This window comes from Tympanuchus pallidicinctus, unplaced genomic scaffold (assembly GCF_026119805.1).
Source record: "Tympanuchus pallidicinctus isolate F22 unplaced genomic scaffold, pur_lepc_1.0 scaffold18, whole genome shotgun sequence".
In the NCBI taxonomy this organism is placed as follows: Eukaryota; Metazoa; Chordata; class Aves; order Galliformes; family Phasianidae; genus Tympanuchus; species Tympanuchus pallidicinctus.
The window spans coordinates 8,828,097-8,841,483 of NW_026294699.1; the positions used below are offsets into that span (position 1 = coordinate 8,828,097).

At 51.5% G+C, this 13,387-nt stretch overlaps 1 protein-coding gene across 2 annotated transcripts in view; it reads left to right on the top strand.

Moving 5' to 3' along the window:
• Window positions 1–6,100: 6,100 nt before the first annotated feature.
• The window catches only part of PKD1 (polycystin 1, transient receptor potential channel interacting), an 85,069-nt gene continuing 77,782 nt past the window's right edge, over window positions 6,101–13,387 (top strand). For both annotated transcript variants that reach the window (XM_052680543.1, XM_052680544.1), the window contains exon 1: window positions 6,101–6,424. In XM_052680543.1, coding sequence (XP_052536503.1) covers window positions 6,162–6,424 — 263 coding nt within the window. In that variant the 5' untranslated portion in view covers window positions 6,101–6,161. The remainder of the gene's footprint in view (window positions 6,425–13,387) is intronic.

Here is a 13,387-nt window from a genome sequence, read left to right on the forward strand (position 1 = left end):
CCAGGGCTGGGAAAGAGCCCCTACTGGAGTGAGCCATTACACTGCTGCTCGCTGTTCTGCACCATGCCTTGGCCAGTGGGTTGTGCATCAGGGAGAAGCAGCCTCACCTCCCTGATTGGGGCAGAGTTGTGCTCCTGTGTGCCAGGAGATGCAGCTCCGTGCCCAAATCTCATTCAGCCATCCATCAGAGCAAGGCAGTGGCAGTGCGCTGTTCTGAGGCTAAGCAGTATTTATCAGCCCAAATCAATAGCTTCTGTCTTTCTGCTTGTCCTCTCTCACACTTGCAATGATGCTCGCCCATGGCTGTCAGCAAGCAGCATTTCTCCAAGGGTTACAAAGGTGCAGAGACATGTGCTAATAGGGTTTGTTAACACTTTTTGAGGCAAGCTGAGTGTTTTCAATTAACAGAACTCTTGTGAGTTTGGGCAATTGCATTTTTCTTGAAGATGACAGTGAATGAGCAGCACAGGCAGCCCAGAGCTAGGCATATGAAGGTGCCCTTAACTCTGTGACATAATCAGCTGTGATGGATTCATGCAGTCAGCACTTTGCTGCTACTGCTTACTGTGATTTTAAATTTCCTGCTTTGTTTGAAAGTGTTTCTTCTTTATTGCTGGAAACATCTTTTTCCCCAGCAAAGCTAAGGGCTGTCCTAGCTCTGCAAACATTTTGTCTGCAGGCAATTACATTTGCATCAGCTGTCCTGCAATCAGAGGGACTAATCACATCTGAACAGCTGAGCACATGTGGAAGCCATCAGGTCTGCCTGTGAAAGGCACAGCCAACTGCAACCAGCCACAGCCAATTGGAGGCAATATCACCACTGCCAAGCGATTCCTCCAGGCTGGAGCACACGGTCCCCCTGCCAGCTGTGCTGGGAGCTGCCTCAGGCCACCAGCACCTGCCCTTCCCCAGGGCCCAGCAGGTCCTGAGGGCTTTGAGTGCACTTTTCTGCCTCTGCGCCTCTTGCTGGCTGCCCTCTGGCTTCAGCTTCACCAGCACTAATTAATGCACAGTTATTTCTTTTGCATCATTGCATTACAAATGAGCAGCTTTTGAATCCTTGTTAAAAAAAATAATAATAATAATAATTCAATTTTCTGAAGTTTTGAAAGGCAGAGGCACAAGTGTGAGCACCATGCAGACCTGGCCTTGGGGATGCTCAGCAGCATCACCAATCTCCTGGGTGACATTTGTGCTTGTGTGGGTATGATCTATGCAGAAAGGCAAGTGAGGGCGATATGAGCAGGGAACAAGAGAGGAGATGCTTCCCATAGCTCCTGGGGTGTGGAACAAGCATCTCCAGCCACCTGCTGACTGCTTACCCAGCTGAACTTGCCTCAATTAAAAACACCAACACCACCGCGGTGCCTCCTGATGGTGCGCAGACATCAGCATTGCCATAGCAACGAGCAGAGCAGCAGCAATTTGGGGGGAAGCAGTGCTCGGCCCCTTGGGCAGCCCCTGCATCATTCCCTGAATTCCTGTCACTTGGAACTTCAAACCCTGTGGAGAGAGGGATCCTGAAGTTCTGTTTGCTTTGAATGAGCGTTTGGTGAATAAAGCCAGAAGTGCCACCAGTTGGATCCTGAGCAGAAAGCACCGTGGCTGAAAGCGCTCAGCTCTGGTTTGCATTCATGCTCCATCAAATGGATGAAAGCATTCGGTGTGAATAAATTCCCTTCTTGAGCTGAAAACACCCACAAAAATCATCCAGAAAAAGCCCAACGGGGGCTCATCCTCATGCAGCCAAAACCCAACACTGAGCCTCAAGTCTCACTGAGAGCACCGCCCCAGATACAGCTGGTGGGGTCTCAGGCATCCAGGGATGAGCTGGGAGCACTGCCCACACATCCCATAGCGTTGTGGGCATCCTGTTCTCATCCTCTGCATCCCGTACAAAGTGAGTGCTGGTGTGAAAGCCAGGAGCCCTCCGGAATGGGGGATTGCTGCTTGGGTCATCCCGTGTGGGGTTGTGTCTGATTTTAGAGACAGTTTGGGTTTGTTTTTTTTTTCCCCCGTTTTTGGGTTAGTGCTTTTTGTTGTTTTTGTTTGATTGGGTTTAATTGGCCGAGCGGGGGGGTGGAGGGTGAGAAGCGGAGCGGCAGCGCGGCGGGCGGTCCTAGGGGGCGCCAGGGGAACACGGACAGCGCCGGGAGCGGAGCTTCGGCCGAACCGCCGCGCTGCTCCGGGGCTTCGCGTGGCCCGAAACAAAACCCTGCAGGGGAGCGTTCGCAGCAGCTCAGCATTCCAGTAGTTGAGCTTCCCAAATATCCAAGCATCCCTGTACCCCAGCAGCTGAGCATCCCAGTTTAGTTGAGCACTCCAGCATCCCAACAGTCAAACATTCCACAAGCTAAATATTGCAGTACTTGAGAGTCCCAGTACCCCATCAGCTGAGCAGCCCAGCATCACTGTAGTCAAGCACCTCCACAGCCCAGCAGCCCATCTCCCCAGCCACAGGCTACCCCTGCCCACATCCAGGCTGCCTTGCTGCCCCACTGCTCACAGCTCAGATACCGGATGCTCCATATCCCCAGAGCCTTCCTGTGGCTGTGTGCTGCTGTGTGCTGCTGTCTGGGGCACAGAGGAGGTTCCCAGGCTGGTATTTATTGAATTGACACCGTGGAGTTGGCAGCTCCTCTGTTTTTAATTTTCAGCCCTCTCTGTGAGGTGTTACATCTAACAGCTGGTATATGAGGAAGTCTGTCTCAGCTGCAGGTCTCGATGCTGCTACACCAGCACACTGAGCCGACAGATGTGCTTCATGCTCTGAAGTCATCTAAAGAGCTCTGCTCAAATAGAAAGATAGAATGGAGATTCGTGGTGGCAAATACAATATAAAATAGAATGAAGTTTTGACTTTCAGCTGTCCTCTCTGCCAGACCTTCCAGGCAAGGAAAATATTATGTCTGGAGGAAAGGCAGCAGAGCATGAGGAGGTGGCTGCAGTCATCAGGGTCGTGGATAACAGCTGGGAATGCTTGTGTTGGCTGCAGGAGGTGGACATGGGTGGGAGGTGATGGCTCTGCTGGGGTAACTCCAGGTTCCTCCTCATGGGACTGGCCATAGTGTTTCACGTTGGCAACCTGCAGGGGTGGAAACTGCTGCTTCCTGCTCAGAGAAAATAGTATCCTTGCTCCCTCTGAGGTACTCATACCCCACCTAAAAGAAAACGTGACAATTCTTCCCCACCTGGGTGTGTACTGAGGGTACACTGTTCTCCTCCTGCAGTGCAGGAGTGTCGGTTAAGATGGAAAAGAAGCGCTGCTGCAGACGTTCTGGGTGCATTCAGCCTGTATTGCTGGTGGGATGGAAGGGGAGAATTAGCACCCTCTTAGTTGGGTTTTAATTCTACTCCAAGTAAACAGTGTTGGGAAACTCTCCGTCCGCCTGCCAGTGGGAGGAACCAGAAGGATCCCTTCCCCACAGCACACCCTGCACTGAGCCTCCCCACCCATAGCATTTTCCACTCCCATCATTTTCCACAGGCTGCATTTTAAAATCCATCCCAGCTCAGTGCTGAGAACTTCCTCCAAGATCAGAAATTACAGCTCAGTGTGAACAAACTACTCTCCTGCCACTCAATCACCATTTGCCATCTTCTTCCCCACTCGCTCCATTATTTCCCCATTTGCTGCCTGTGTTGCAGCTTGGCAGCCCCACTTGGGGGGAGAGGCCTTAACCTCCTTACATCCACTGGATTACATTAGCCACCTAATCTGATTACCATCCATACACAGGACATTTTCTCCCTGCTGTTATCTTTAGAAATATGGACATTGCTGCCTGCACCAATGGTTAGGAAAGAAAAACAGAAAGCAAATTGCAGCTGAGAGAGCAGAAGCGAATACGCAGTGGTCACGTGAGGAGGCAGCAAAAATGGAGCTATTTGGGGCACGATGCATCATGTAAAAGACGGTGATGTGTCCCTCAAGTCAATTTCAAGTTCAAAAGGCACAAAATGTTTTCAGAAAGTAAATTCTCATATACATTAAGTGCTACGCCAAGGGGTGAAATAAGATGCTGTCAGGCTTCTGAGATAAGGTATGTGTAGCATTTAGATAAGGAAAGCCAGAAGCCAGCTAATACAATCTGCTGTCACTCCTTTGGTTTCAACAGGATGATGCATGTACCTAAAACCCAGCAGGCTTTTATGGACTTTATAGGATCTGGACCATCATAACAGGCAGAGCAAAGTGAGCAGCTCTGGAGGGATAAGGACAGATGCAAGGCTCACGGATCAGTCCTTGCACTTTAGGGAACCCAAAGCATCTGAAGTCACACAAGTAAAAAAAAAATCCTGCAGGAGACACAGGCCTGTCCCCACAGCCCTCCTCCCCCCACCCTCATATATCCTCAGGCTTTTAGGCTCCCATCCGCTTTCTGTTACCACCCAAAAAAAACCATTCTGCCTCCCTGCAGCTCGCACCTTCAGATGCTTGCAGCACGTCCCACTCCTTCATGTTGTGGTTTCTTCCTTGGAAGCTCCCAGGCAGATTTCTTCAAGATCTGGCCCCACTCACACAATGCTGCGGCAGCTCCCAGCACACTCACTGTGAAACGCAGGGGTTGATGTCCCCAGCACTGAGCAGCACCAGCAGCAGGAGGCTTTGCAAGGAGACCAGCCTTGGGCTCCTGAGCTGCTCTCAAAAGCACCAAATGCCCTTTGCTTGGCACTGGGCTGCTGGAAGGGTGCAATATCAGCAGATCATGGTTCATACTGAGCACACAGGCATCTCCTGCGGGATGGATACCAGGGCTGAGCCAAAGAGGTTTCCTGTGTTGTCACACTCAACTCCAGCGTTACATGCAAATATTCTAAAGGTGCAAAGGTCTGCGAGAATTAATGCAGTCGCATAAAGAAAAGAGTAGATGGGCGCAATGCTGAAAGATACGTCTGGACTGACAAATCTCTCCCAAGGAGAGTGTGTCTTTTCTGGGCAATTCAGGCAGAGCAGAATAGTGCCTGGTTCGGGCTGTGCAGGGTTTGTCCCTCCATTCGCATTCCCTGCCCCAGCCACTCGCCCTGGGCGCGCTGCTTCCCTCAGACCCCTCCCATCGCCCCCAGCAGCGCGCTGGCTGTTGCCACTCTTCCACCCTACGGCACACATCTGTTGTGTTTACAGTGAGAAATCCCTGCCGGGCACGGGCCAATGGCTCTGGTATCCAAAGTGATGAGGCACTGAAAGCAGCTCAAAAGCAAGAATTCTTTCTGTGTTTTATTCAGGCTTCCTCCCCTTGGCTGATGCTCTGTGCATGTCACACAAGGTGCAAAGGGCACTAAGCAACTAGGGCTCCTGTGAAATTTCCAGCTAGCACACCTTCTCCACTGTTTACAGATGGGGCTGGGCTTGGTTTTGGGGAGACCCTCTGTGAGGACGGAATTCTGCTCCCTTTGTACATGGGCTTATTTTAGCTACGATAACCTGGGACCAGCCCTCACTCGGAGGAGCTTTCAGTGCAAATCTCAGCGGCCCTGGCCCTGCCTGAGCCACGCCCCGTCCCGGTGCCACGGTGTGCAGGGGGCGAGCGGCACGTGGAATCCGCTGACCTCCGCATAGCATTACAAAGCAGCCCTGCGAAGTACGTGCCTTCCTCACCTGTCTGAACCGCTGCCGCGCTGCAGATGCCAAACGCGCGGCTCTTACAAGATCCGATACTGTAAAGCTGCAGCGGCCCCGGAGCGGTGCCCTCCTCCGTGAGCCCCAGCCCGGCTGTTTCCGTTCACCCCTCACCGAGCGGTGCCGAGCGCTCCCCACACCCGCAGCTTCGCCGCAGCCCGGATCGGGAGCGGTGCCGGGGCCGGGCGGGGGCTGCCGCGGGGGCGGGCGGAGGGGCTGGAGCGGAGCCGGGTTTCCGCCGGGCGGGAGGCGGAGCGGGAGGCGGCGGGCCGCGGCCCGGGCGGAGCGCAGAACGGAGCGGAGCGGGGCCGGGGCTGTCAGCGCGGGGAGCGGAGCCCAAGGGCCGGGCCGGGCGCCGCCGCGGGAGCAGCGCCACCGCAGCGCCGGGGGGAGCCCGCCATGCGCTGAGCCCCGCGGCGCGGGAGGAGCGGAGCGGCTCGGAGCGGAGCGCGGAGCGGAGCCGAGCGCGGGGCGCGGCCGGGCCCGGGCCGGGCCGGGGGAGAGGCGGGCCGGGGCCATGCCATGCCCGTAGGAAGAGATGCCTTTTGGAAATGGAGACACTGGAACACAGCGCAAACATGGCGTCCCCGCGGCGCGGCTGCCCCTCTCGGGCTGGTGCCTGCTCTGCTCCCTGCTGTGCGGGGGGCTGGCGGCCGCCAGGACCTCTCCGGCTCCCTCCTGCCAGCCCTGCGCCGCCGACTGTACCTGCTCCGGGGGCCGGCCCGGAGCCGTCTGCGTCGCCAACTGCTCCGCGAGGGGCCTGGAGCGGCCTCCGGGCGTCCCGACCGCCGCCACGGCTCTGTGAGTACCGCGGGGCCGGGAATGGGGCCGGGAACGGGGCGGGCACGGAGCGCGCTTTCCAGAAGTTGTTCGCGGCGTTTGCGTGAGTCCACGAGCCGTTTTGTTGGAGACCCGTTGCATGACAGCGGAGACAAACATGGAGACGGCTGAGAAAGTTTGGCGTGCGGAGGTGGCAGCGTTAGAGATGTGCAGAAGTGGCCCAAGCCACGCAAAAGGGAAAACAACTCCGAGGTGTGGGACACGCGGGTCTCCACCGACAGTGGTCGTGGGGGTGCATTGGGCTCTGTGCCTGAAGAACGGTTCTGGGGTTCACCCCGAACTGCGTGATGCTGTAACGCTGCGTGGGTCCCATCACAGCCACCCACGGGCACACAGCGCACGCCAGCTCACAGGCACTGCTCCCCGTGGAGGAAAAGGTTTGCTATCTGGAAAGGCACAGGGACACTAATTAGTTAGTGTTTAATTGTGCCTTTTGCACTGTGGCTGCATCCGAGAGAGCTGGGATGCTGCTGCCCCAGAGGTGTTGTTCTGCTCTGTGGGTGGGTACAGAGGGAAATAGCTGTGTTGTGACGTGAGCAGCTGAATGTGGTTTCAATGCCGCTCTGTTAACAGCAGATTTAAGAGACTCAATTAGCAAGTTCACGTCAAAGTTTGGTGATGAAAGCTCTCAGATGAGATGGGTGATGCTCATGTCACAATACTGACTTTGTTGCTTTGGAGCTTCAGAGAGGTGTGTGCCATGCAGGGCATCAGTGCGATCTGCATGCAGAGCCATAAAGTTACTGTAGGATGTGAAAAACAGAGTCATGGCAGAGTGGGGAGGGAGGATTGTTTTGAACCTAAATTTGTTTTCTAGAGGGAGTAACTTTTCTTGAGGAGATGAAAGCTGTGAGTGATTGGTGCAGGAGGGATGACACAGTCTGGCATGATGGAAGGATCTCACAGGAGCAGAGTTCTGCTGGGCTTCAGTAGGATGAGGACCTGCTTTTCTGAGTGTCTGCTTTGTACTGTCAGTATAAAATAAAAAGTATAGGAAAAGTTGCATGCTGCACAGTAAGCATTAGGTTACAGATCCAAGTAACTTCAGGAAAGCACGCACATCTGTAAACACAGCACATGAGGCATTTCCAAGTGTTTCTTTACATGACATGCATGACATGCTTTGGGTTTTCCAGACAAAGCCATGGTTATTTTATTTTTTGTTTGGCAGTAAGTCCCCAGCCGGGGAAGGTTTGGTGTCATCTGGGGCTCCCTGATGCTGTCTTATCTGCTGTCGGCTGTGCAGCTGAAGTCCCCCTATAATAGGAGTGGGATGTGCCAGTGCTTTGCTGCTCTTTTCTGAAGGCTGTGATGAAGTTGCTCATTTGGCTTGTTAGGGGTTTGGGGTTATGTCTGTTTTTAGGATTATTAATTTTGAGACCGTGTTTTGTTTGAGACTGCTGCTCTTATTGTTGTTCGGAGGAGCTGAGTTGTAAAAGCTGCCAGGACGTTTTGGGTTAGGTCCTGTGACACAGTAACAAATTGAAGTTAGCCATTCAGCTCTCACCAGTCCCCAAAACAAAGCGTGGGAAGGGGGAATGGGCTGAAGCTGCAGGCTGGAGTTGGGGGGTACGATGCGGCTTTTCTTTGCCTCTGAGGAGTGGCTGGCAGCCTGTAGGGCTGCATGGCTGATCGTGCACCTCAAGTAATGAATGCATGCTGGTGATATTCTGGGGGTGGTGAGGTTGTGCTCCTGTAGATTTCCCTCAGGGAGAAGTTTCCTGCCTGTTCTACCTCTGGCATGAGAGTAAGGACAGCTGTGCTTGCATTATTAGCAGAATGGATGAGTTTGGGTTGGGTTGGGTGAGGGGCATTCCGGCTTATGATGCAGTTCTGTGATCAGCTTTATCATGTACTTCAAGTTCCTTTTACTGAACACCAGCACATAAATTGTGCTTTTAGCAATTTACTGCTGGCTCTCTCATTAGAGGAGAATATAAATATATATCTCAGCAGCATGTGAGTTTTTAATTAGTCTGAAATGAAAACAGCCTTTGAGAAGCAGAGTTCAGAATTCCCAAAGCTCCCAGTTGTGCAGTAGCTGTGTGCTGGCCGTCATGCTGACCACTGTGATCCCATGGCTCTGATGGACAAGGAAATGATTTCTTCTCTTATGCACATCACAGGCAGAACAACTTTCAGTAAGAAAATGCCAACTTGGGCAGAACCATTTCTGTAAGCTCAGGAGCACCTCCACATGCAGGGCAATACACAGCACTGCTCTCAGCCACGTGCTGAGCAGGCAGTGTCTTCAGGCAGCCCTGGAGGGCACCAACCCCATCCTACTGCTGCAGCTAAATTCTCTTTGCACTTCTTTGGACAAAGCTTTGCACTTCTGAGCTTCTCCAGCTGAGGAATGCTTTGCTCTTCTCAAATGCTTCATTTTCAGGCTCTGGGTTTTGCTTCACGGTGGGACTTTGCTATTTTGTGGGATGCTCCTTTTGTTCCTCAGCCAGGAATGTATCTTGTAACAATTTTCTGACTTTCCCTTGCAAATATTGACTGCTTCTGACACATCGTTAGCATCGTGGAAGTTTTGGAGTGGAGATAAGGATCTCCATTTGTAAGGCTGTAGAAGTGAAAGTCCTTTATTTTTCTCTCATTAATGCAGAGCAGCATCAGAGGGGCTGCTGAAGCTTTGCAGATCTGGGATTGTGACTTTCATCCAAAACCCAGCGGGGTGTTTTTGTAGACTTGATGGTAAGCCCCGGGATTGCACTGCCCAAACCTAAGGATAAACAGATTTTACAACTTATGGGCTGTACTACTTGAAATCAGAGGAGCTGGCAGTGACTGTAGGTGCTGGTAGTATTACAGGAGGCAGTGAAAGCTTTTTCAAGGCTCAAGGTGTCTTCAAAAGCTATTGGAGAAAAATAATCCAATTAAATCTGCAATCCAGCACAGGGATAACCACAAGCAGTGGAGTGTCTGTACCGTGGTGTCCAGCCCACAAAGGGAAAACAGATTAATTAAAAAAAAACTTAATCTGGAGTGCCATTCACATAAGAAGCCATGTTCACAGAGAAAACAAGGCTGTGCTTCTCTTTTGTAAGCAATTTTGGAAGGGGGAAAAAGGCCCAAATGAGGTGCTAGAAAAATATTTTGCAAACAAGGTTCATTCAGCCCGGGGAAGGGACTGATCACTGAAGTGATTGCAAGTGCAGTTAAAGCTCCAAACAAGGAGGCAATTCTGTGTCATTCTGTCTGAGCATAATGGTGTCTGGTGTTAGCAGAGTACCTCTGTAATGGCATCTCAGCAGCATGAGGTCTGGGTTGGATGGAGAATCTGGGAGCTCTTAATCACTTTGGGGAGGTTATGGGAGTGTGATGACTTGTGATACTACAAGAGGGGAATGTTGTGTCAGTGCCCACCTCATAGTTTGAGGTTCCTCTGAAATCCGGTATATTTTTTTACCAAGTCTCTCTCAGGTTTCTCCCAGCTACTCTCATTGTGCTCTCACATACTGTGCATTTAAAAAGCAAATCACTGCATCAGAAGGCAGGGTTGGAACTCTCATCTGGTTTGCTAAAGCCCCTTCTCTTTTTTGCTAGTTAGTGGAATTCCTTGTTTTATCTCTCGCTATGCTGCAGTTTCCACTGTGGTTTTCACACTACGTCTCTGCGTCATCCTTTTTTCATTTCTTCAGGCTTTGTTGTCTTTTGATTGATCACTGCAGTTTGGCCTCATTTTGTGCCTTGCTTTTATCTGTCCTGTGTTTCCCCAGATGTTTCTCAGGGCTGCAGCGACTGAGGGCTGAGAGCAAAGCGTGCGTGCAGTGGCCAGGAGTGGCTGGGGATTCGAGCATCACAGGGTGGTTTGTGTTGGAATGGAGCTCTGAATGCTGTCTGGTCCCACTCCCTGCACTGAGCAGGTTCACACACAGCTCCATCAGTGCTCAGAGCCCTGTTCAACCTGACCATGGTTGTGTGCAGGGATGGGGCACCTCCACCTCTCTGGGCACCCTGTGCCATTTCTCACTGCCCTTAGCATAAAGAAATTCTTCCTTATATCCAGTCTAAATCTCTCCTGAATATCACCAGGGCTGGAAGCTGCACTGGGGCTGGACTCACCTCCGTGCTGTCCTCTATGCCGCTGCCTGTCCCAGCACTTTGGGCCTTCTGGGCCTTACTTTGTAACATGCGTTAAAGAATGAATTTGTTTTTCACATCAAAAAGCTGATGTTTTTTTAGACAGTGAATCTGTGCTGACATCTTTGCCAAAACTAAAAATATCAAATTGAAACATAGCATTAGTTTTTGCTTTACAAACAGCACAGAAAGAAAAAGCAAAACAAAACAAAACAAAAAAACCCCAAAACAAAAGCAAACAAAAGCAACACATGATTATAACCGTTCCCATTTTTTTAAGGATAATTATCATCAGGAAGAGCCTCAGCAACATGCAAGCTGAGAATCCATAGCACTTGTGGTGAATTATAGGAGCTGTGACCAGCAGACAGATTCTGTCCTTGCTTTCCGGCTCTCTTCTCCCAAAAGATTGCTGCAGTTTTGATGATGTGCTGCCACTGCATTTAAGTGGAGAGAATCAAAACAAAGCAAAGCAGTATGTCTTCAGTCAGCTGCTTCCTGCCATCTGACAGTGAAAACAGTTCCCCTCAGGTTAGGAACGAGCCCGTCTCTTTGGCTCCCCAGCATCAAGCCTGGTAAAAACTTCAGTGAGTTGAGATCAGAGAGGAGGCTTCAGATGTGGTGTGCTGCCTTCAGTGCAGCGTCTCTTTTAATTTAATGAGAAGCTGGTGTGATACGCTGGCTTGGTAGCAGTGCCTGAAGGAATGATGCTCAGCTGTAGCAATGAGCCTCCTGCTTTCAGTCAGGGTGCATAGGTACTGCTGTGCCCTGCATTACCTCCACCCTGGGCTCTGTATTCTGTAGCCCCGTGCAGAGAGCTCCTTGTATCAAAGCCCACCCTTGGCTCAGGTCTGAGATGAAGTCAGCAGCTCTAATCACTGGTTTGAAACTCGGATTTGCAGGGTGGAGTTTGCAGCCCATGCCGGAGCCCATGCCCGCTTCCTGCGGTGGGCGTCACCGACGGCGCTCACAGATTCTCCACCGTTGCCTCCCTGCTTCCATTGCAACATCTGCTGGCAGCATCGGCCCTGGCTGCTGCTCAGTGCTCCTCGAGCAGGGAGGTGGAATTGGCAGATCCCAGAAGCGAACTGAGTTTTCTCTGCAGCCCTGTTTGAGGCGGGCAGAGGAGCCTCTCCTTCCTTTTCATTGTGGGTTGGATGGGACTCTGTGAACAGTTTTGCTGCTTGGTCAGTGCTTGAACAGTGCCGGGAATGGGTTAAAGAGGTTCTGTTCCAGCCGACTGAGGCAGAGGTGGGAGTGGCTCTCTAAAAAGAGAATCTGGGGTGTGGATTGAGTCCTCCTGAGGGAGGGACTGGGGAACAGCTAAGCCTGGGAAAGCGAGAGCCGAAGCGTTGTGTTGGCCAACATTTTTAGTTTCTCTCTCAAAGCCACGCCTTGGGAAGGGGGTGGAGAGAGCGTGGCCCAAAGCATGCGGGTTTTGGTGGAGGTCAGGTTGGTGAGAGCCCCTCTGAGTCCGGGCCCTTCGGGGACCTCATGTGGGAGCCACGTGTGACCCTGTGGATCCGCAGTGGCCAGCTGTCGGGCTGCAGGAATGTGTTGTGAGTGCAGCACAGGCAGTCGGGGGGATCCTGGGGTCACACTGCAGTGATGGGAGCTCATGAGTCCCTCTGAAAAAATAATAAAAAAAAAGCGATTGTTCTTCTTTGTGTATTTATTTTTGTAGGGCAACCTCGTGTTGCTTGAAAGAGCACTCCACAAGCGGCTATTTTTGTACTCCTCTGTTCATCAGCTTGCCTCGCAGCTGGGCTGGGTGCCTTTTAAGAGTTGAATGCAGCTTAGCCTTTCCAAGCGTGGCTTGGATTAAACAGATGTTTCAATTCCCATCCCCGCGGCTCATGCTCCCCCATGCCGCATTTCCAGCAGGAGGACATCAGCTCTGGCATGCAGGCCCTGGCAGAGGCCCTCGGGGCTCTTCAGCTCCCCAGTGTCCACATGCTGGTCGGGATTGCTGCTAGCGTTGATGGGAAGCACACGATCCTTCAGCAGCACCTGCACACAGCCTAGACCAGCACCCCGTGTCTGGCTGGCAGCGGACACCGGTGCACCGTCAGAATGGGAATGTTGATGGGTTTTGCCTCATGAGTTGCTTCTGAGCTATTGCTTAATGGCTTTCACATGCAAAGAGTGTGGAGGTGTTTGTAAGCAGGCAGAACCATCCGCAATTCGTGTTGTGAAACTGTCCTTGCACCTAAGCATAGCACAATTAAAAAGAAATCATCTGCTATTTTCTGAAACAAAATGAAGCTGTCATAGAAATATGATGCAGGATGATTCCCTGGGAGAAGAGCTTCCATTGGAAAATATCTTGGCTCCCAATCAGACCTTTTAGAGGATGGCTCATTTTTGCTACCTTGGTGGTATTCTAGGAGAGAGATGTTACATAAGCAACAAGTTGATGGATCCATAGCCAGGACTCCTCCTCATCTACTTCACGTGTTCTTTTTGCTTTTTTGTTTGTTTGTGTTTTAATAAGGGTTTCCTGTCCTCCTAGATCCAGGAAGCAACTAAAAGTAGCCACTAAAATGAACAGAGTGACGTTGGCCAGAGATTCATAAGTAATGAATTAAATCTGTGCAGATCAAAGGTTTCTATCAGAGTGTGGGAACGTTATTTTATTCCAACAGAGGGAAAACAAGTGATTGGCTTTATGGGCTGAACTCTGTCAAGATCTGCAGTCTCTGATTGCATGGATCAGTGCAAAGTTTGTATCGGAAGTCTTCAATATTTAGTGAAGACAAAACTGGGGTAGTAACATGAAAGCTAGGAGAGGCCGAGTGTTGGGCTGTGTTAGTCTTTGTGTTGGGTACTCAGGAG